This window comes from Pongo pygmaeus, chromosome 4 (assembly GCF_028885625.2).
Source record: "Pongo pygmaeus isolate AG05252 chromosome 4, NHGRI_mPonPyg2-v2.0_pri, whole genome shotgun sequence".
NCBI classification, from domain to species: domain Eukaryota; kingdom Metazoa; phylum Chordata; class Mammalia; order Primates; family Hominidae; genus Pongo; species Pongo pygmaeus.
In genome coordinates this window covers 75,061,190-75,084,590 of record NC_072377.2, presented here as the reverse complement: position 1 = coordinate 75,084,590, position 23,401 = coordinate 75,061,190, and the positions used below count along the sequence as shown (strand labels likewise).

Below are 23,401 nucleotides of genomic sequence, written 5' to 3'. Positions count from 1 at the left end.
TGAAAATTCTTCCCTCTGCAAGCTCTTACCTGCTCCTAGGAGCCTTTTCTTGGGGCTCCGCTCCACCGAAATCGACTGTGGGCACATCTGTGGGCTCCGCTGGCTTGGAAGCAGAGTCCGTGGCAGGCTCCGGCGGCCTGGGAGACTCCCGTCCACGCTGGGGATTGGAAGCTGTGGAGCCCCTGGCGCCTACACCAGGCCTGACATTCGGCTTCACGCTAAGGCGTGCCCTGCGGAACATGGCGGAGGCAGGGGGCCCGGGGAGGCAGCCTGATGGCCGCTCACAGCCCCGAGCCCCGGCGGCTGCCCAGAAAGGGGATTAGGAACTACGCCCTCCCCACAAAGCCACACCACCAGCTCAGGGGGCAGCTACCGTAGTTTCGCTGCCCCGCCGCCGCCTCCTCCTCTCTCCCGCCGCCGCCGCTTTTTCATGACCCTGCCACACACCGATGGCTAAGTTTCACCCTCCTCCCAGCATCCCCGCCCACACAGGACGCCGAAACTGATTGCGCCATCAGCCAGCGCCGCAGAATGACGTCAGACGCACAGCACTGGGAGCCATGGTAACTACCAAGCTACTGAGACTGGGTTACCTGCGGACCAGAAATTGAGATGCAGAGATATATTTGCTCTTTCTTCTCCAGGAGTCCTTAGGAGTAGTTGAAAAGAGGAAAAGAAGAAAGTCCACTTCTCTGCTCAAACCTTTACTGGAACTATTAAAATCGCTGGCCGATTTTGTTTTTTGAAGGTCCTGAAGGGTTTAAAAATTCTAAATTGAGTAGACATAGATTAAAAATGCTGGTGTGAAGAAACTGATAATAGTTACCTCCCAGGAGAGGAATGTGTTTCTGGAAAACACGTCGTGGTAGGAAGACCATTTACCGTACGCCTTTGTGTACTTTTTTGTTTTTGTCCTTTGAGACAGGGTCTTGCTCTGTCGCCTACGCTGGAGTGTGCAGTAGCGCGATCTTGGCTCACTGCAGCCTCTACCTCTCGGGCTCAGGCGATCCTCCCGTCACAGCCTCCCAAGTTGCTGGGACCACAGGCGCGCGCCACAACACCCGGCTAATTTTTTTTTTTTTTTTTTTTTGTATATTTAGTAGAGACGGGGTTCATCATGTTGCCTAGGCTGATCTTGAACTCCTAGGCTCAAGCGAGCCACCCATTTAGCCTCCCAAAGTGCTGGGATTACAGACGTGAGCCACCACGCCCAACCTCCTTGTGTACTTTTTAATATGAATGTATCACCCGAGATCTTACCACTACACTCCAGCCTGTTTAAAAATTATTATAGTTGAAACTTTGTAAATTATTGTGAGTATTCTTAATCTGCTTCAGGAGGTAGCAGTAAACAAGACGTTCTGGATTTGGGAGGAGAAAATACAAAAAAGAAATGAAGAAGATATTTTTAAAATGTATCAGGCCGGGCGTGGTGGCTCATGCCTGTAATCCCAGCATTTTAGGAGGCTAAGGCAAGGCAGATTGCTTGAGGTCAGGAGTTCAAGACCAGCCTGGCCAACATGGTTAAATTCCATCTCTACTAAAAATACAAAAATGAGCCAGGCCTGGTGGTGCAAGCCTGTAATCCCAGCTATGGGAAGCTGAGACAGGAGAATTGCTTGAACCCTGGAGGCGGAGGCTGCCGGGAGCCAAGATGGCACCACTGCACTCCAGCCTAGGCAACAGAATGAGTGAGACTCTGTCTTAAAATAAATGAATTAATTAATTAATTACCATAAAATAAAGTGTATCAAATGTCATGAAATAAATTTAAGGGTTGAATGCCAGGCATGGCGAGGCACGCCTATAATCCCAGCTACTGAGGAGACTGAAGTGGAAGGATCTCTTGAGCCCAAGACTTCCAGACCAACCTGCTCAAAATATTGAGACCCCTAAAACAAATTACCTACATGTGGTGGCTGCGATGGCTCCCACCTCTAGCCCCAACTACCTGGAAGGCTGAGGCAGGAGGTCCAGGCTGCAGTGAGCTATGATAGTGCCACTGCCCTCCAGCATGGGTGACAGAGTGAAACCTTGTCCCTAAAACAAAAATTTAATAATAAGAAGAAGAAAAAAAAGAGAAATGTACAGGATGATGTGATAGAAAGTAATGGGAGGGAGGCTGGCAGTAGAGTGGCTAGGGAAGTCCTCTATGATGAGAGGAAAAATAGGCAGAGCTGAGGTTGGCCTTGGAGGTATTGGGCCAATGTTTGAACCAGTGATACAAATCCCCTGACTCCTGGGAACACAAAGGCCTGACTTTCTTCTTGGAAGGAAAAGAAAATCCTACAAGAATATGGTGATACATTAATAACAAAAGGTCAAAGGAATAAAATTCTGAACTGACTGAAGAAATTGATCACCTAAAGGGAGAACAAAAAAGAGGCAAGTGCTTTTGAGAGTAGGAAGGCAAGACTGAAAGCAGAGAAGAGAAAAGATATGTCTCTAAGACTATGAAGAAAATGAAGGTCTGGAGGCCAGGCACAGCTCGTGCCTGTAATCCCAGCACTTTGGGAGGCTGAGGCAGGCAAATCACTTGAGCCCAGGAGTTCAAGACCAGCCTAGCCAACATGGTGAAACCTCATCTCTACCAAAATTACAAAAATTAGCTAAGCATGGTGGCTTGTGCCTGTAATCCCAGCTACTCAGGAGGCTGAGGTTGGAGGATTGCTTGAGCCCAGGAGGCGGAAGTTGCAGTGAGCCAAGATCACACCACTGCACTACAGCCTGGGTGACAAAGTGAGACCCTGTCTCAAAAAAAAAAAAAAAAAAAAAAAAAGAGAGAAAGAAAGGAAGGAAGGAAGGAGGAAAGAGGAGGCCTGTGGATTCTGTGGGCTCCCTGCAATACTCTGGAAAAGGAACAGGATCTCAGTTTTATCTTCTTTATTTAAAGAAGCTCAAGAATTCGAGAGAATCCCCTGCTAAAGATGTCTCAGGAATCTTGGAGCCACTGCCAGGACTACACAGCTTTGAACAGCATATTCTGATACCAACTGAAGACACAGGGCCTTTCCCCAGATGGTCTTCCGTTCCACTTAAGAGACTAGGGCATTCTCCCAAGTTTTTACAGGTCAGAAAGTAAATAGTGACTAAGATTTAATTTCCCACCAGTAAAGGGATGGGAACAGAATCAGATTAAATTTTATTATTAAATATAAAGTCATAAGACATTTGTTACACAAGTTTGTGGAGTAAATTCTTAGTGGCATCATACTAATTTTTTAAATCTCTGCTTTTCTCTGAGAGACACACCCAACACATTTTGTGTACATGGGGTATATCATGTGTAGCCCTACAACTTAAAAACTGCGAAATTTTTCAGCTGCAAAGAAAAAATGTTCAATTAGATTAAATTGAGAGCACGTTCAAAAACAACTCTACCACTCATCGGCCGGGCGCGGTGGCTCGCCCAGTAATCCCAGCACTTTGGGAGGCCGAGGCAGGCAGATCATGAAGTCAGATCAAGACCATCCTGGCTAACACAGTGAAACCTCGTCTCTACGAAAAAAAATACAAAAAACTAGCCGGGCGTGGTGGTGGACACCTGTAGTCCCAGCTATTTGGGAGGCTGAGGCAGGAGAATGGCATGAACCTAGGAGGCAGAGCTTGCAGTGAGCTGAGATCGCACCACTGCACTCCAGCCTGGACGACAGAGCGAGACTCCATCTAAAAAACAAAACAAAACAAACAAACAAAAAAACTCTATCACTTACCTTCCAATCCCACCCCATTCCCTCTTTAGATGATCTTATCTCTATAAAGAACTGTGCCAGAGGCTGGAATGGTTGAAATCTCATGCTTGAAATCCCAGCACTATGGAAGGCCGAGGCAGACAGATCACACGAAGCCAGGAGTTCAAGATCAGCCAGGCCAACAAGGCAAAAAATCGTCTCTACTAAAAATACAAAAATTAGCCGGGGCAAGGTAGCAGACGCCTGTAATCCCAGCTACTGGGAGGCTGAGGCACAAGAATCGCTTGAACCTGGGAGGCTGAGGCTGTAGTGTGCGGAGATTGTGCCAGTGTACTCCAGTCTGGGCAACAGAGTGAGACACTGTCTCCAAAACAAAACACGGTGCCAGAAAGTCAATCTTTTCCCTTCAAGTTACTTCACTTAAGTGGAAACAGACGCTAGCAGTATTAAGGAAGAGAGGTGGGATGTGGGGGTAGGATAGTGACGTGTGCGAGGCTCTCTGAATTTGAAAGAATAATGACAGTAAGAGCTAACATATTGAGTGCTACCATATGCTGGGGACCTAGTACTTCACATACATTAATTCAGTTAATGAAGAAGGTACATACCTCCCCATTCTACAGGTAAGAACGCTCTAACATAATGAAATAGTGTCCAAGTTGACACAGCTACTAATTAGTAGAGATGGACTTTCAACCCAGACAGTTCATCTCCAGAGCTCCTCAGTCTTCACTTTCTCCACCTTCTCTAAAATAGACGATTTTATGAGGTAATAATTGAAGTTTGGTCGCATCTCCTTGAGGATTCGTTATCCTTGTTACTAATGCTTTTGTACTGGATAAATTTCAGATCTTCCAAAATAAAAGTTTTTAAAATATAGGGCAATGTGGGGTATCCAAATCATCTCAGTTTGTAACAATGTTATCGTTTTGTTTTTATTTTTATTTTTATTTTTTGAGATAGAGTCTCACTCTGTCGCCCAGGCTGGAGTGCAGTGGCGCGATCTCGGTTCACTGCAAGCTCCGCCTCCCAGGTTCACACCATTCTCCTGCCTCAGCCTCCCCAGCAGCTGGGACTACAGGCGCCCGCCACCACGCCCAGCTAATTTTTTGTATTTTTTTTTTTTTTAGTAGAGGCAGGGTTTCACCGTGTTAGCAAGGATGGTCTCGATCTCCTGACCTCGTGATCCACCCGCCTCGGCCTCCCAAAGTGCTGGGATTACAGGCGTGAGCCACCGCGCCCGGCCTCTTTTTGTTTTTATTCTTGTGTGTGTGTGTGTGTGTGTGTGTGTGTGTGTCTAACAATGAAAGAGGTGAAGTAATTGTATGCCACATGAGCCACAGAAGCATCTCTACACGTGTTTCTACCAATGGCAGATGGTCCACAGCTTTTACGTAGGTTCCGAGGTTATTCTGGGCTATTCTGAATTGTGGTTAAGACTGCACTCCCTGCGATTCTCTCCCTACCAAACAACCTAAGCACAGTCAGTAGCCTAAAACTCCTAAAGCACTGTGGATTGTGACAAGGGCACTGGAATAAACTGAAAAATAAATATGCTTTAGAGTCCGTCTTAAATTTTATTCTCATATCAATTCCTACGCGGTTAAGTCTGTCTCTTATGCAAAATGAAAACAATGAAGCCTAACTTGCAGAGTTGTGTTTAGAATAAGGAAGGAAATATGTAAAGGACAGTGCCTTTTGTAGAGTTACTCTCAATCTGTTCAGTCTTCATCCGCCCCTCTCCGCCTCCGCAAGGGGATGAATGAAAGCTAATGTTCTTTGCCAAAAAGTAAGATATTGTAGTGTTTATTGTGATTTCCTACTAAAAAAAAAAAAGGTGGGGAGCTGGTGGAGCCCCTGTGCCTGGCGCACAGTGGGGAAAATCCACACACGCCTATCCCTCCGGCAGAACAGAACCCGCTTTCTGGGCTCTCGCTGGGCTCTCCCAGGCGTGTGTAGCAGCAGGGCTCCCGGCGCCGCCAAGTCTCCACGAGCTTCGGAGCCCCGGCGGAGCCCCGGCGGAGCCCAGCCCCGCCGCGCACGCGCAGTGACGCGCCGGCCATGGCGCCGGCTGCTGTCCGGCCTCCAGTGGGCGGGGCCGTTGGCGGAGCAGAGCGGAGGAGCAGCCGGGTGGAGGGCCCATGAGGGCTCAGCCTTCTCGGTCAACGGTGGTGACGGTAGCCCAGAGTGCCAGAGAGCCGTTGCTTTTCCGAGTTGCTCTCTTCTAGGCTCCGTTGGTGGTCGGCATGGCCCGTGAGTGTGCAAACGGGGGTAGGAAGCGGCGGCGAGCGTCCGGCGTGGGAGCCTAGCGCTGAGGCGCGGCGGGCGGGGGAGGCGGGGTCCGGCTGGAGAATCCCCTTGGGTCGCGCAGTGCGGGGATCCCCGCTTCAGTCGGCAGAGAGAGAGCTCGCGGGTGGTTCCGGCCGACTTCTCAGGCTGGACGGGTGCCTGCCCCTCAGGTGCGAGTTTGTGCGGTAAAGAACACACCCCGGAGATGTGGATACGGCTGCCCCAGGAGGGTCCTTGTTTGGGGGTACTTTATAGCTGATGCCTCAAGTCTTAAGGCCTAATGAGGACCGGGAACTCCAGTGAGTCGCCTCCCTAGTTCTTTTGTTTGGCGCTCGCAGGTAATAGCCGAATAAACTGGAGGCTTTAGAGCCGGTCCTAAAATCGTTTCTACCAGTCCTAGGTGTTAGGTCAGTCTGTTCTGCAAAATGAAAACAATGAAGGCTACCTTGCAGGGTTGTGGCTAGAATAAGGATGTAGAGGCCCACACTGCCTTTCGCAGACTTACCTTCAATCTGTTCAGTCCCCATCCACCCCTCTCCGCCTCTGCATGGCGATAAAGGTAACTCTCAAGTGATGGGCTGAACTTGTGATCTTTGTATCTAGCTTTCTCTTCCACCCGCTCCCCTCAAAAGCCAGAACTTATTTTGGGATACTGGCCCAAGATTCGAATATCTGTTTTAAAATATCTGGTATTTATAGCTAGTGACCACCTAGATTGGTATGATAATACTCTTAAGTCTTTAATAAGTGTTTAAGTCACTTCCTTATTGTCAGATCTGGGAACACCATCAATCTGTTACTCTGCTAGTTTATCTATTAAAACACAAACTAAAGATGCATTTAAATAAGACCTGTTTATTGGAATTATTAATAATTTTGGAGATGGGAAAAGAGCATGACTGTTTGACTTTGTAGGTGGAAATCAACGAGAACTTGCCCGCCAGAAAAACATGAAGAAAACCCAGGAAATTAGCAAGGGAAAGAGGAAAGAGGATAGCTTGACTGCCTCTCAGAGAAAGCAGAGGTAGGTGGTACTAATTTAATTCTAAAGTCACTGACGTTGTGATTGAAGCAACATTTTGGGCTGAGTGTGTTGCCTCATGCCTGTAATCCCGGCAGTTTGGGAGAGTCGGGAGGACTGCTTGAAGCCAAGAGTTTGAGACCAACTTGGACAACATAGCCAGCCCCTGTATCTACAAAATATTTTTTTAAATTGGCCAGGCATGGTGGCACATGGCTGTGGTCTCGGCTACTCCGGAGGCTGAGGCGGGAGAATCGCTTGAGCCCAGAAGGTTAAGGCCGCAGTAAGCTGCGATTGCACCACTGCACTCCAGCCTGGGTGGCAGAGTTAGACCCTGTCTCGAAAAAAAAAAAAAAAAAGAAGGCCTCATTTTGGGGAACAGAAAGCATTTTGTTAAGCCCTTGGTAGAACAGGGCCTAATGATTTGTGCCAGGCGGAGTAAAACCACGTGGGGTAGACATCCCAAACTATAGATAAAGAACGTAAAGCTCTGAAGCTATTATTTGTTTTGCAGAGACTCATGCAGCTCCTCCACAACCATAAGAACTTTTTATAGGCTAGGCGCGGTGGCTCACGCCTGTAATCTCAGCACTTTGGAAGGCCAAGGTGGGTGGATCACCTGGGGTCAGGAGATCGAGACCAGCCTGACCAACATAGTGAAACCCTATCTCCACTAAAAATACAAAATTAGCTGGGTGTAGTGGCACATGCCTGTAATCCCAGTTACTTGGGAGGCTGAGGCAGGAGAATCGCTTGAACCCAGGAGGGGGAGGTTGCAGCGAGTGAAGATTGTGCCATTGCACTCCAGCCTGGGTACTAAGCGGGAAACTCCGTATCAAAAAAAAACAAAAAACTTTATTCAGCAAAATAACATCTTCCATATGCAAAACACTGTGAGGTGCTAGAGTTACAACATTTTCAAAGCAGACAGCCTACCCAAACTACTCTGAATGACAAGGGACTCAATTATTAATATATAATGATAATAGTTCTCAAGAAGATACAAAAAAGTGTATGCATAATAGCTAGCTATGCTGATTTCTGAAGATCCATTGCATTGGAGAGAATTCATGTACATAGCCGTAATATATGACTATATGTGCCAATGTAAAACTGCTGCAGAAATACTTTAGACTGCAGCTTAAGTAAAAAAAAGTACATTCATGTTTCTAAAAGAGCTAATCAAAGCTTAATTTTATTCTCAAATGATTTTGTCCATATGGAACTTGGAGGTTAAGCGAATAACTGACTGCATGTGCTTCAGTGTGGCTTGTTAGGGGTTCTCAATCCTGGCTGCACATTAGAATCACCTGGGAAACCTTGACAGCTACTCAAGCCTTGCGTTATGCTCAGTTTTGATTTTTTGTTTTTTTAAAAAATTGAATTACAATAGTTGTACATATTTTGGGGGTACATGTGATATTTTAATACCCATATGTGGGCTGGGTAGTCCCAGCCACTTTGGAGGCTAAGGCAGGAGAATCACTTGAACCTGGGAGGCGGAGGTTGCAGTGAGCCGAGATCCTGCCACTGCATTCCAGCCTGGGTGACAGAGTGAGACCCTGTCTCAAAAAAACAACGACAAAAAGAAACTGGCTTGGCGTGGTGGCTCGTACCTGTTATCCCAGCACTTTGGGAGGCCGAAGCGGGTGGATTACCTGAGGTTGGGAGCTCAAGACCATTCTGACCAACATGAAGAAACCCCATCTCTAGTAAAAATACAAAATTAGCCAAGTGTGTGGCCGAGCGCAGTGGCTCATGCCTGTGACCCCAGCACTTTGGGAGGCCGAGGCAGGCGGATCATGAAGTCAGGAGATCGAGACCATCCTGGCTAACACGGTGAAACCCCGTCTCTACTAATAATACAAAACTTAGCCGGGTGAGGTGGCAGGCGCCTGTAGTCTCAGCTACTCAGGAGGCTGAGGCAGGAGAATGGTGTGAACCCGGGAGGCGGAGCTTGCAGTGAGCCGAGATCGCGCCACCGCGTCACCGCACTCCAGCCTGGGCGACAGAGTGAGACTCCGTCTAAAAAAAACAAAAAAAAAAGCCTTTATGTGTACAATGTGTAATGATCAAATCGGGGTAATTGGGATATCTCTATGCTCAAACATTTATCTTTCATCCAGTTCTGATTTAATTGGTCAGAGGTCGAGCATTAAAAAGCACCCTAGGTAAATTTTATTGTACTTAGGTTATGCCTTTTTTTTTTTTTTTTTTTTTTAAAGGCAGAGTCTTACTCTGTTGCCTAGGCTGGAGTGCAGTGGCGTGATCTCCGCTCACTGCAACCTCCGCCTCCTGGGCTTAAGCGATTCTCCTGCTTCAGCAATCCAAGTAGCTGGAATTGCAGGCGCCCGCCACCGTGCCCAGCTAATTTTTGTATTTTTAGTAGAGACTGGGTTTCACTGTGTTGGCCAGGCTGGTCTCAAACTACTGACCTCAAGTGATCCACCCGCCTCGGCCTCCCAAAGTGCTGGGATTACAGGCGTGAGCCACCACGCTGGCCCAGTTATACCTTTTTTTTTTTTGAATTTTTTTTTTATTATTACGCTTTAAGTTCTAGGGTATATATGCACAACGTGAAGGTTTGTTACATAGGTATACTTGTGCCATGTTGGTTTGCTGCACTCATCAACTCATCATTTACATTAGGTATTTCTCCTGATGCTATCCCTCCCCCAGCCTCCCACCCCACCCAGTTATACCTTAAACTGAACTTAAAACAGCTCCCAGGTTATTCTAATGTGCAGCCACTATTAAGAGTCATTGATTAATGAGATTAAAGACCTTAATTTAAGGCAAAGGTCCTGACACTTTTTTTTTTTTCCGGAGATGGCGTCTTGCTCTGTGACCCAGACTGGAGTGCAGTGCCACAGTCTCGGTTCACTGCAAGCTCTGCCGCCCAGGCTCAAGTGACCCTCCCACCTCAGCCTTCTGAGTAGCTGGGACTACGAGGGCACACCACCAAGCCCAGATAGTTATTGTATTTTTTGTAGAAACGGGGTTTCATCATGTTGTCCAGGCAGGTCTTGAACTTCTGGGGTCAAGTGATTTGCCCACCTCAGTCCCCCAAAGTGCTGGAATTACAGGTGTGAGCCACCATGCCCGGCCCTAACATTTATTATTAAAGTGATAAGCTTTGTCTTCAATTTCTGTTTACTCACATTAGAGTAAAAATGAACATGGTATGAATCAGTGACCCTGCAATATTATTTTTATTGGAGAACCTAGTCTAGCTTGGTTCAGAAATTGTCATTGTTTACCAGATATGCACTCCTTATAAAGTTCTATGTTAGACATTCTATATACATTATTCTTTATTCATCATAACCCTGAAAAATGGTATTAGCACTAATCTGTAGAATAGGAAACTGAGGCTCTCAACTTCAGTAACATTACTAAAGTTATACAGCAAGCACAAGAGAGCTTGGTTTCAAATAGAGAAGTAACTGTCATGGTTCTTTTTCCACTATACTTCATTTCTTTATAGCTATGTTTTTGTTTTTTTTTTTTAGTGAAAGCAAGTTTATTAGGAAAGTAAAGAAATAAATATTGGCTACTTTATAGGCAGCACAGCCTGTAGCTGTGTTATTTTGCCTTTCTTCTTTATTTTTATTTTATTATTATTATTTTTTGAGATGGAGTTTTGCTCTTGTTGCCCAGGCGGAGTACAATGGCGCAATCTCAGCTCACCGCAACCTCCACCTCTCGGGTGCAAGTGATTCTCCTGCCTCAGCCTCCCAAGTAGCTGGGATTACAGGCATGCACCACCATGCCTGGCTAATTTTGTATTTTTAGTAGAGATGGAGTTTCTCCATGTTGCTCAGGCTGGTCTCAAACTCTCAACCTCAGGTGATCCGCCTGTCTCAGCCTCCTAAAATGCTGGGGTTACAGGCGTGAGCCACTGACCTATTTTGCCTTTCTTCTATTTCCTTGTTTTTGCTATTGGCTTTACAGAAATGTCTTACCATCATGGCTGTGGAAATCAGTTTAGCAGTTCCTCAAAAAGTTAAAATAGGCCAGGCTCAGTGGCTCACACTTGTAATTCCAGCACTTTGGGAGGCCGAGGCGAGCAGATCAACTTGAGGCCAGGAGTTCGAGACAAGCCTGGCCAACATGGTGAAACCCTGTCTCTACTAAAAATACAAAAATTAGCTGGGTGTGGTGGCACATGCCTGTAATCCCAGCTACTTGGGAAACTGAGGCAGGAGACTCGCTTGAACCCGGGAGGTGGAGGCTGCAGTGAGCAAAGATTGTGCCACTGCACTCCAGCCTGGGCAACAGAGCAAGACTCTGTCTCAAAAAAACAAATAAAAAATTTAAAAATTTGAAACATGAGGTTAATAAGTCAGAGTTGTGGGACTTTAACCAGAGCTGGTAGAGTGCTTGACATACAGTAGATGTGGAATACATGGCCGTTTAGTCTGTTTTTAAAATATGGATCCATGGACTCATGAATCACCTAACCCAGGTGTCTGGTCATAGTTCACAGTTTATATGGCATGTGTCAGTTTGACTGGAGATGAAAAGGGTTAAGGGCCGGGCTCTGTGGCTCACGCCTGTAATCCCAGCACTTTGGGAGGCCGAGGCAGGTGGATCACGAGGTCAGAAGTTCAAGACCAGCCTGGCCAATATGGTGAAACTTTGTCTCTACTTAAAATACAAAAATTAGTTGGGTGTGGTGGCGCGTGCCTGTAGTTCCAGCTACTCAGGAGGCTGAGGCAGAAGAACTGCAAGCAGGAAGCGGAGGTTGCAGTGAGCCAAGATCATGCCACTGCACTCCAGCCTGGGCGACAAAGCGAGACTCTGTCTCAAAAAAAAAAAAAAAAAAAAAAAAAAACACTCTGAACATCAAGCTTTCCTTTATTGTAATCCAGTTTTAGTGACTAGCTTTTGGGCTTTTTTGCTTGTAAGAAACTGAAATCCTTCATAATATCTATGTTCTAGTCATAGATACCAGTTAGGATATCTAGGAGAGTTCTTAAATGCCTCTTCTTTCAAGGAAAAAAATTAGAATGAATTAACTAGTTAACAACCAAGAGTAATAGCTATTACTTCTACATGTAGCTGCCTAATGTCACACACTTTTATATATTCATCGTGATTCCTTGTAACAACCTTGATACATATTGCCCAGATTTTGAAAGGGCTTTGAGGTTATTTGCCCAAGGTCATGATAACAGAGATGGTATTCACAATAAGATCTGACTTCAAAGCCTTTCCAGTCTTTGTCTTTCCATTTTGTCTCCAGCCATGAAAATGGAAAGACAAGAAAGTTTATATCATCTTTTAAATTGTCTTCTAATACACTGAATGGGTTATGTGTAGAAAACAAGTGAGAATATGTAATTGGTTTTTCTGTAACAACTTATAGACTTTTCCCTCATTGTAGGGACTCTGAGATCATGCAACAAAAGCAGAAGGCAGCTAATGAGAAGAAGTCTATGCAGACAAGAGAAAAGTGATGACTGGCTATTTGGAAAACTTGGGTGCTACTGCCAACTGGGTGTATCATAAGCTCTAAGATCAAGATTTTGTAGAGTGGACAGTCATTACATATGTTATAAATATACATATACATATATGTTATCCTTTAAAAACTATTTTAAACTTTATCCTTTCAGCTTTACTTAGTGCGATGTTTTAGAAGCAATCTTCAAAGAATAAAACACTAACCATGCATGTGACATATTGGTGAACATTATTTTTAATAATTTATTAGGTAATATGATCAGATAATAGGATCTCTTATATAATAAAGAATCTTTATCATCAGCTTTGTTAACATAGTTTTTTTTTCCTCACAGTTTCTAAGGATAAGGATAAAGTAGATCTTTGAAGTAAACTTAAGTATATAATAGAAGTTAAGGTCCATTTGTATAATGTTGCTTTGAAATCAACTTAAAGGGCCAGGTGCGGTGGCTCATGCCCGTAATCCCAGCACTTTGGGAGGCCGAGGCGGGCGGATCACTTGAGGTCAGGAGTTTGAGACCAGCTTGACCAACATGATGAAACCTCATCTCTACTAAAAATACAAAAAAAAAAAAAAAAAATACTAGCCAGGTGTGTGGTGGCACATGCCTGTAATCTCAGCTACTCGGGAGGCTGAGGCAGGAAAATCGCTTGAACCCAAGGCAGAGGTTGCAGTCAGCAGATATTGCACCGCTGCACTCCAGCCTGGGCAACAAAGCAAGACTCTGCCTCAAAAAAAAAAAAAAGAAATCAACTTACAAAGCTTCCTTGAACAATTTACAACAGATACTTCAAACCACTGGAATAGAAACTAAGTGGATGTAAACTGAGGTCTCAGTTCTACTTATAGCTTAAACATTTTTTGGAATGAGTACCATATTTTCTGTTCTCAGCCTCTTCTAAAACTTGAGTCTTGATGGTAGTTATAAATTTGGAAATATGTAACCTAGAGAAATTAAAGTTTGAGACCTTGCTGCACTCTGAAGTAAACACAAAACTATGTCAAAGAGAATAAAAATGCCATTGTAGTAGTAAATAGAATAACTTTAAGTATTCTACAAATACTTGATTTTTCACATAATGCAATTTAACAAATTTTTCTGATCATCCAATATGTCAACCACTATCTGAATGGACAGATCTTGAAGTTAGCCTAATATAATATCTTGTGATTTGTCTCTTACCAGTGGTACCACCCATAAATAGGCTAGAAGTTTTTGTGTCTAATACTGAATTCGACAACCAGGAAGTTTTTTGGGTTTTTGTGGGTTTTTTTTTTTTTTGAGACAGAGTCTTGCTCTGTCGCCCAGGCTAGAGCACAGTGATGCCATCTCAGTTCACTGCAACCTCCGCCACCTGAGTTCAAGCGATTCTCCTGCCTCGGCCTCCTGAGGAGCTGGGACTACAGGTGCCCGCCACCACGCCCGGCTAATTTTTGTGTTTTTAGAAGAGATGGGGTTTCACCATGTTGGCCAGGCTGGTCTCAAACTACTAACCTCAGGTGATCCACCCTTGTTGGCCTCCCATAGAGCTGGGATTACAGGCATGAGCCATCCCACCTAGCTGAAGTTTTTTAGCCTGAGTTTCTATCTTCATATTAGCCTAGATTTTTCATTAAATTAAAACATTGTTCTGGATCTTTGGTTAACTTTAGTCTTCAGAATATTCTATGATGGTAGTCACAAAGGCAAAAATTACAGTAGCTTAAGTTACGTTCTAATAAAAGAAATAATAAAGAAATCTGATTGTACCACAAAGATTCTTTGTGGGCCTAATTTCTGTAATTCTGTCTCCAGAATTTCTACACAGAGTAATAAGCCATAAGTACAAAAAAACTTTTCATGCTTTAAGCTCTTTTGCCTTTTTTTTCAAATGAGTAATTTCTTTAGTTTATCCCGTGGAATGGAAGAACTTTAGACCTTTTAATTCTTATAAATCGAGGGAAAGCTACGTTTCCAAAATAAAATGGATATTAGAATAAGGAAGATCTCTAGGATGTAATCAATCATTAGTACTTTTTTTTTTTTTTGAGGCAGAGTCTCGCCTTGTCACCCCGGCTGAGTGCAGTGGCACGAACCTCACTGCAGCCTCAACCTCCTGGGCCCAAGTGATCCTCCTGCCTCAGTCTCGTCTCCCAAGCAGGTGGGACTACAGGCGCACACCACCACGTCTGGCTGATTTTTATATTTTTGGTAGAGATAGGGGTTTTGCCATGTTGCCCAGGCTGGTCTTCAACTCCTGAGCTCGCGTGAGCCACCTTCCACCGCTGCCCAAAGTGCTGGGATTACAGGCGTGAGCCACCTTGCCTGGCCATTCTTGATTAATTTTTATGGCATTTAATTAAATAAATTTATTGTTAAGAGGTTTGATTTTTAACTGCAATATGACCAGATGTTTCCTCAAAGCAGGCGGAAAAATTATCGGAGAGGAAGAAAATTAAGTCTAATTGTTGGAGTATATTGACACCTATCATGTGGTATATTGTAATATATATATATATGCAATACATTGACACCGATCGTGACACCACCATGTGGTATAGTTAAGGTAACTAAAAGTAGCTGAACTTACAAGGCGGGAAACAGGTCAATTATAGGATATTAAGGGAAAATACAGGTGAATAGCTTTTTTTTTTTTGGAGACGGTGTCTTGCTTTGTTGCCGAGTCCGGAGTGCAGTGGCACAATCTCGGCTCACTGCAACCTCTGCCTCCCGGGTTCAAGCAATTCTCCTGCCTCAGCCTCCCAAGTAGCTGGGATTACAGGCGTGCACTACCACACCCGGCTAGTTTTTTTGTATTTTTAGTAGAGACAGGGTTTCACCATGTTAGCCAACCTGGTCTCAAACTCCTGATCTCAAATGATCTGCCTGCTTCGGCCTCCCAAAGTGCTGGGATTACAGACATGAGCCACCTTGCCCAGCCCTGGAGAATAATTATTATTATTATTATTTTTTGAGACGGAGTTTCGCTCTTGTTGCCCAGACTGGAGTGCAGTGGCGTGATACTGGCGCACCGCAACCTCTGCCTCCTGGGTTCTCCCGCCTCAGCCTCCCGAGTAGCTAGGATTACAGGCATGAGCCACCACGCCCGACTAATTTTGTGGTTTTAGTAGAGATGGGGTTTCTCCATGTTGGTCAGGCTGGTCTCGAACTTCTGACCTCAGGTGATCCGGCCTCCCAAAGTGCTGGGATTACAGGCATGAGCCACCATGCCCAGCCTTAGGAGAATAATTTTAAAAAGTAAATTCATGTAATGATTTTATTTAGTTTGGATATTCTTAGGGCTTGTTGCTAAAGAAAGATAAAATTATTAGGTGAGATAGTACTAGATTTAGAATATAATTTGGAAAATACCAAACTCCATGGAACCCTCCCTTTAAACATCAAAAATCATATTTTGCATCATTCTCAAGAGGAGGTAGTGCGTTATCATTAGCAATTTTCATTAAGTCCTGCTGAAAATGAGAAGTAGCAGCCATTACTGCCCAAGATACACTGTGGTCAGTTTTATCCATTACTTTTTTTTTTTTTTTTTAAAACAGAGTCTCACTTTGTCATCCAGGCTGTAGTGCAATGGTGCGATCTCCGCTCACTGCAACCTCCACTTCCATGCCTGGCTAATTTTTTGTAGTTTTAGTAGAGATGGGGTTTCACCATCTTGGCTAGGCTGGTCTCGAACTCCTGATCTCAAGTGATCCACTTGCCTGGCCATCAGTCATTTATTTTTGAATGCCTCTTCTGTTAGTAGCATGTGTAAGAAATTGTGATCCATTTATCAAACTCTAGCCTGTTTTTGAAAATAGGGCTAAAAGGGAACATTGATTTCTGACATTTTCCAAAAACTTAAAAAATTTTTATATAGGCTGGGCACAGTAGCTCATGCCTATAATCCCAGCACTTTGGGAGGCCGAGGCAGGTGGATCATTTGAGCTCAGGAGTTTGAGACCAGCCTGGGCAACACAGAAAAACCCCGTCTCTACCAAAAAAAGAAAAAAAAATTAGCTGGGTGTGGTGGTGCACGCCTGTAGTCCCAGCTACTTGGGAGGCTAAAGTGGGAGGATCACCTGAACCCAGAAGGTCAAGGCTGCAGTGAGCCGAGATTGCACCACTGCCCTCCACCCTGGGCGATAGAGTGGGACCCTGTCTCAAAACACACACACACACACACACACACACACACACACACTCTCACTCACTCTCTCTCAACTTAAAAACACTTGGTCTGTTATTTTTACGAAATTGTCAGTCATAGTTATCTGTTAGACCAAAGCTGAGTAAGAACATTTATTACATTGCCTCCTACAACTTTATCAGCTAATGTATTTGCTATATAGCAATTACATATTGGAATATATTATCTTTAGAGATGGCCAAGTCATAAAACTGTCACTGAGAAAAGGAGAATGACAATGTGTATGCTCAAATGTACTTCCCTATAAATTCCCAAAAGATATGAAACTTACTACAGGTTTTTGTTTTTTTTTTTTTCACACCTTCACTTCTTAAAAACAAAAGAATCTTTTACATAGCAGTAACTATCTAATGCACATTAAAAGTTTATAAATAGCCTGCTATTGGGTCATTTGCTTGGAAAAGTTGAGATTTTCAAATTTGATTATAACATAACTTTTGTAGAAATACACGGCCAGGTGCAGTAGCTAACATTTGTAATCTCAGCACTTTGGGAGGCTGAGGTGGGAGGATTGCTTGAGGCCAGGAGTTTGAGACCAGCCTGGGCAACATGACAAAACCCCATCTCCTCAAAAAGCACAAAAATTAGCCAGATGTGGTGGGGCACACCTGTAGTCCCAGCTACTTGGGTGACTGAGGTGGAAGGATGGTTTGAGTCTGGGAAGTTGAGGATGCAGTGAGCCAAGGTCACACCACTGCACTCCAGCCTGGGTGACAAAGTGACATCCTGTCTCAAAATAATAATTTTAAAAAGGTGCCTGTAATCCCAGCACTTTGGGAGGCCAAGGCGGGCGGATCACAAGGTCGGGAGTTCAAGACCAGCCTGGCTAATGTGGTGAAACCTGTCTCTACTAAAAATACAAAAATTAGCCAGGTATGGTGGTGTGTGCCTGTAATCCCAGCTACTTGGGAGGCTGAGGCAGGAGAATCGCTTGAACCCGGGAGGTGGAGATTTCAGTGTGCTGAGATTGCACCACTGCACTCCAATCTGGGCGACAGCAAGACTTCATCTCAAAGAAAAAAATAAATAAAAAACAAGGCCAGGCGTGGTGGCTCACGCCTGTAATCCAGCACTTCGGGAGGCTGAGGCTGAGGCGGGCAGATCACCTGAGGTCAGGAGTTCAAGACCAGCCTGGCCAACATGGTGAAACCCCGTCTCTACTAAAAATACAAAAATTAGCTGGGCGTGGTGGTGGGCGCCTGTAATCCCAACTACTTGGGAGGCTGAGGCAAGAGAATTTCTAGACTCTGGGAGGCAAAGCTTGCAGTGAGCCAAGACTGCGCCACTGCACTCCAGCCTGAGCAACAGAACAAGACTCTGTCTCAAAAAAAAAACAAACCAAATTTCCATTCCACATACTACTCTTGCTGTTTTACCAGTTGGACAAGACTGCTTGCTGGTACATAAATGCCGGAACATTTCCTTGCAGCAGTCTGGCTGAGCCTTTGTGTTTACAAGAAATTTACCTACCAGCCTGGCTATAATTGACATAATCCTATTGAATACTTTCCTTTTATGAACATATATCACATGACGTAAGTTTTTGTCAAACACTTTTTTTTTTTTGGTCAAAGGCTGTAGCCTTATACCACTCAAGGGAGCTGTTAGGGTAGCTTATGAATGGATATTTCATACAGAGTTATGTATTTAACCCATTTCCTGTTTAGAAAAAAAAGTGGCCGGGCGCCGTGGCTCACGCCTGTAATCCCAGCACTTTGGGAGGCTGAGATGGGTGGATCACGAGGTCAGGAGATCAAGACTGTCCTGGCTAACATGGTGAAACCCCGTCTCTACTAAAAATACAAAACATTAGCTGGGCATGGTGGCAGGCACCTGTAGTCCCAGCTATTCGGGAGGCTGAGGCAGGAGAAAGGCATAGACCCAGGAGGTGGAGCTTGCAGTGAGCCGAGATCATGCCACTGCACTCCAGCCTGGGCGACAGAGGGAGACTCCGTCTCGAAAAAAAAAAGAAAGAAAAAAAAGTGCATCTTGCTGCCAGCGCTCATTTAATTTTACACAAACACTCTGAGGTTGACGCAAATTAATTTTCAATGTGAAAATACACAAACTGTTCTTAGAGTTATTTCTAAACAGAACTTGTCTCTAATCCTAATATAATGGAAATGTATATAATGTTACATTAGGATTAGAGGCAAGAGTATTCTTGGGGCAAACGGAAAATGGGTTAATATATACTTGAGGTAATATAACCACATCTAACCTGATTTCATGATATATTGGAATTTTTGGTTGCAGGCAACAGGATCAGATTAATGAACTTACTGATAAAAAACTTATTTGAAAGAATGAGAGACTCCAGAGTCATGGAAAAGTTGAGGACTCAAGGCTTTGGAAAGGTCAAGAATTGTAACAGTTTCAGGTATCTTAAGAGTAGGTGTTAATGAGGTTTTTTTTTTTTTTTCTTACAGTGCTGATATCAGGTTGAAATTCTGACATGTATATTTAGTTTTTATGTCACTTGGAGTGCCTCCAACTGAAGTTACATGGGTTAGGTACCCATCCCTCAGCAAGAGGAGGGCAAGTTGATGGTAAAACCAAGACTATATCTAGTAAGGAGTAGGTGGTCCCCTGTATTAGTCCATTCTCACGCTGATAATAAAGACATACTCGAGACTGGATAATTTATAAAGGAAAGAGGTTTAATTGACTCATAGTTGTGTATGGCTGGGGAGGCCTCAGGAAGCTTACAATCATGGCAGAAGGGGAAGCAAATACATCCTTCTTCACATGATGGCAGGAAGGGGAAGTGCAAAGCAAAAGGGGAAAAGCCCCTTATGAAACCATCAGATCTCCTGAGAACTCACTCGCTATCACAAGAACAGCATGAAGGTAACCACCCCCATGATTCAATTACCTCCCACCAGGTCCCTCCCATGACACATGGGAATTCTAGGAGCTACAATTCAGGATGAGATTTGGGTGGGGACACAGCCAAACTATATCATCCCCCAAAAAATTAAGGGTTCTTTGCCAAAAGGAAGGGAGAATGGATGCTGAGCAGACTAAAATAATATATTTAATCCCTCTTATTGAAAAGCTAAGACTAAATTTTTAAAATTGTATGTTTTTTTGTTTTTTTTTTTTTTTGAGACGGAGTGTCGCTGTGTTCCCCGGCTGGAGTGCAGTGGCGCGATCTCAGCTCACTGCAACCTCCACCTCCTGAATTCAAACAATTCTCCTAACTCAGCCTCCCGAGTAGCTGGGACTAGAGGTGCATATCACCATGCCCAGCTAATTTTTGTATTTTTAGTAGAGATGAGGTTTCACCATATTGGTCAGGCTGGTCTCGAACTGACCTCAGGCAATCTACCCACCTTGGCCTCCCAAAGTGCTGGGATTACAGACATGAGCCACCACGCCCAGCTAATTCTGTATTTTAAGTAGAGACGGGGTTTCACCATGTTGGCCAGGCTGGTCTCGAACTCCTGACCTCAGGTGATCTGCCAGCCTTGGCCTCCCAAAGTGCTGGGATTACAGGCGTGAGCCACCGAGCCTGGCTGTATTTTTAAATACAAAAATTAGCCAGGTATTGTGATGGGTGCCTGTAATCTCAGCTACTCGGGAGGCAGAGGCAGGAGAATCACTTGAACCCAGGAGGTTGCAGTGAGCTGAGATCACACCACTGCACTGCAGCCTGGGCAAGAGAATGAGACTCCATCTAAAAAAAGAAAAAAATGTATTTTTAAAAATACATGATATGGCAAATCATAAAGGTGTGGTAAGCATCTGAAGTGTGAGAAATAATCATGCAGCTTATGCAATTTTTGTCTCTACCAACCTTTCAAACCCTCAAACTGCAATGCTTGCTCATTATAGAAAATCTGGGAAAATACAGTAAGTTCTAAATTTCCATAAATTCTAAATAGCATCTCTTTGAAAACTAACTCCTTGGGCATTTATCCCAGTGAAATGACAATAAACAGCCAGCATTTGAAATGTATATTTCAATTACTCATGTATGAATACTATGTTCAGATCACAATAAAGGACATTTCCAGCACCCTCTTAGATAATGCCTCCCATCTGATTATCACCATAGATTAGTTTTGCCTGTTTTTGAATTTTTTATAAATGGGATCACACGGTATGTGCTGTAGTGAGCCTAGCTTCATTTGCTCAACATTATGTTTGCAAGAATTCTCTATTTTGCTGCTATGCAGCAGTTCAGCCTTTTTCACTGTTGTGTAGCATTCTGTTATATGAATATACCATAATTTAGTTACTCTACATTTCATGGACTTTTGAATTGCTCCCACTTTGGGGCTGTTACGAATAATGCTACTGTAACATTTTTATATATCTTATGATGGTCTTAAACACGCTATCTACTGAGTATATGCCAGGAGTGGAATTGCTGGGTCATAGGGTGTGTGTCTATACACATACATACACATGTTTTTTAGTAGGTATCATCAAACAGTTGCATTTTTGTTGTTTTTGTTTTAGTTTGTTTTTAATGACCATACCATTTTACCACCAGCAATAAATGAAGGTTCCATTGCTCCATACCAGCATTAGGTATTATCAGTCCTTTTATCTTTAACCATATTGGTGGGAGGTAGTGGTATCTCATTGTAGTCTTAATTTACTTCCATATACTTAATTTAAATACACTCAATTTATATACACACACGTATACTCTCTCAGCCTTCAATAAGCCAGTCTCATTCCCCTGAACTAACCAATGTTAATAATGGTATACTTCTCTCAGTGCTCATGCAAACGTGCATACACACACATGCACATAAATAAGGGATGTGGGAATGTATTTGATTCTGAGAGCTGCTGTAACAAATTACCACAAACTTAGCGGCTTAAAACAACAGAAATATTTCTGTTCACAGTTCTGGAGGCCAGAAATCTGAGAACAAGGTGTCAGCTGGGCCACACCTCCCTCTGAAGGCTCCAAGGGAGAATCCTTGCTTTCCTCTTCCAGCTGCTGGTGGCTCCAGGTATTACTTGGCTTATGGCAGCATAACTCCTATCTCTGCCTTTGTCTTTGTGGTCTTCTTTTCTGTCTTCTTCCCTTCTTTTTATGAGGACTTTTGCTATTGGATTTAGTTTCCATTCTAACCTAGGATGATCCCATCTGGAAATCCTTAATTGCATCTACAAAAACTATTTTCCCAAATAGGTCACATTCACTCATATCAGATGGACAGATGTATCATTTTGGGGTCCGCCATTCAACCCACTACAAGGAGTTTTTTAAACAAAAATAGGAAACTTAGATGTAACTTAGCACTTTTTTTTTTTTTTTGAGACGGAGTCTCACTCTGTCACCAGGCTGGAGTGCAGTGGCGCCATCTCAGCTCCCTGCAACCTCTGCCTCCCGGGTTCAAGCGGTTCTCTTGCCTCAGCCTCCTGGGTAACTGGGATTACAGGCACGCGCTGCCACACCCAGGTAATTTTTTTTTTTTTTTTTTTTGAGACAGAGTCTCGCACTGTTGACCAGGCTGGACTGCAGTGGCATGATCTCTGCTCACTGCAACCTCCGGCTCCCAGGTTCAAGCAATTCTCCAGCCTCAGCTTCCTGAGTAGATGGGATTACAGGCGCCTGCCACCATGCACAGCTAATTTTTTGTATTTTTAGTAGAGACGGGGTCTCACCATGTTGGCCAGGCTGGTCTCCATCTCCTGACCTCGTGATTCACCCGCCTCGGCCTCCCAAAGTGCTGGGATTACAGGCGTGAATCACAGCCCCCGGCCATAATTTAGCACTTAAAAAGTAATAGCCATGTTGGGCCAGGCGTGGTGGGTCATGCCTGTAATCTGAGCACTTTGGGAGACCGAGGCGGGTAGATCCCTTGTGCCTAGGAGTTCAAGACCAGCCTGGGCAACATGGCGAAACCTCATTTCTACTAAAAATACAAAAATTAGCTGGGGGGAGGGGATAGGCTGAGTTCCGGGTGTGAGGGGGCCACTAGGGAGAGCAGAGCGAGGCAGCTGAAGGCTGGTTAGAGCCCCGATCTTCCGGATTGGGGGCCTTGCCCAGAAGCTGGACCTCACGGAGATGAAACAGAAGATGCATGAGGATATGATCTCCATACAGAACTTTCTCATCTACGTGGCCCTGCTGCGAGTCACTCCATTTATCTTAAAGAAATTGGACAGCATATGAAGATTGGACATCACATGTGAATGCATGATATGAAGAGCCTGGTTACAGTTTCTACTGTTCTCTGCAAGTAAATAGGCCCAGAAAGGTGTAAGAGACTCTTTGAATGGACATAAAAATTCTGCTTGTTAAGAACAAGTTTAGCTCTGGTAACTGATCTTAATAGCTAAAATATAAAAATATTTGGGAAGTCTGAAATGAGGTCTCCTGGTCATGGTGTGCCCTTATGCCTGTGACAGTTGGCCTCTGTGAATATTGGTATAATTGTAAATAATGTCAAACTCCATTTTCTAGGAAGTATTAATAATTAAGGGAAGTATGTCTGAAATGGCACTGTCTTGTCAGTCATTTTTGTTTACCCTTCTGTCTGGAGTGTATTTGTGAAGAGTCCCTTATAAGTTATGTTTTATGGACATCAGCACATAACCACAATGACATTGAAGCACAGGATCATTAGTCTATATTTTATTTTATTATTATTATTATTTTTTATTTTTTCATTTTTTTGAGACGGAGTCTTGCTCTGTCGCCCAGGCTGGAGTACAGTGGCACAATCTCGGTTCACTGCAAGCTCCGCTTCCCAGGTTCACACCATTCTCC

General features: G+C 44.1%; 3 protein-coding genes across 5 annotated transcripts in view; 2 read left to right on the top strand and 1 right to left on the bottom strand.

Annotated features, from left to right (window-relative positions):
* The window catches only part of BDP1 (B double prime 1, subunit of RNA polymerase III transcription initiation factor IIIB), a 112,900-nt gene extending 108,484 nt beyond the window's left edge, over positions 1–4,416 (bottom strand). The window contains exons 1-2 of the mRNA XM_054489897.2: positions 4,301–4,416; positions 30–751 (exon numbers count right to left, since the gene is read on the bottom strand). Coding sequence (XP_054345872.1) covers positions 30–241 — 212 coding nt within the window. The 5' untranslated portion in view covers positions 242–751; positions 4,301–4,416. The remainder of the gene's footprint in view (positions 1–29; positions 752–4,300) is intronic.
* A 1,299-nt stretch (positions 4,417–5,715) lies between these two features.
* On the top strand, positions 5,716–23,129 carry LOC129037583 (small EDRK-rich factor 1). Of its 3 annotated transcripts, none has more exons than XM_054489896.2 (3): positions 5,716–5,945; positions 6,897–7,005; positions 12,392–12,775. In XM_054489896.2, the coding sequence occupies exons 1-3, from the start codon at positions 5,939–5,941 to the stop codon at positions 12,462–12,464; spliced, it is 189 nt and encodes a 62-aa protein (XP_054345871.1). In that variant the 5' UTR covers positions 5,716–5,938; the 3' UTR covers positions 12,465–12,775. The 3 variants fall into 3 exon arrangements, with proteins under 3 accessions (XP_054345871.1, XP_054345869.1, XP_054345868.1); XM_054489894.2 differs by lacking the exon at positions 12,392–12,775 and adding an exon at positions 21,528–23,129 and having other exon boundaries at positions 5,733–5,945; XM_054489893.2 differs by lacking the exon at positions 12,392–12,775 and adding an exon at positions 21,528–23,129 and having other exon boundaries at positions 5,753–5,963.
* Positions 22,643–23,129, top strand: LOC129036189 (mitochondrial import receptor subunit TOM5 homolog; the record flags this gene model as incomplete). The annotated part of the gene is made up of 1 exon (XM_054487128.2): positions 22,643–23,129. A coding segment is annotated over one exon (162 nt), but the record flags the coding sequence as incomplete, so codon positions are not given.
* Positions 23,130–23,401: the final 272 nt, after the last annotated feature.

What these genes read in the sequence shown, in the direction of transcription:
- LOC129037583 (XM_054489893.2), top strand. Translation starts at nt 5,939, where the DNA reads ATGGCCCGTGAGTGTGCAAACGGGG. An exon ending in CCGTGAGTGTGCAAACGGGG is followed by an intron (nt 5,964 to 6,896) that starts GTAGGAAGCGGC and finishes TTGACTTTGTAG; the next exon opens with GTGGAAATCAACGAGAACTT. An exon ending in GCCTCTCAGAGAAAGCAGAG is followed by an intron (nt 7,006 to 21,527) that starts GTAGGTGGTACT and finishes TTCTGTTCACAG; the next exon opens with TTCTGGAGGCCAGAAATCTG.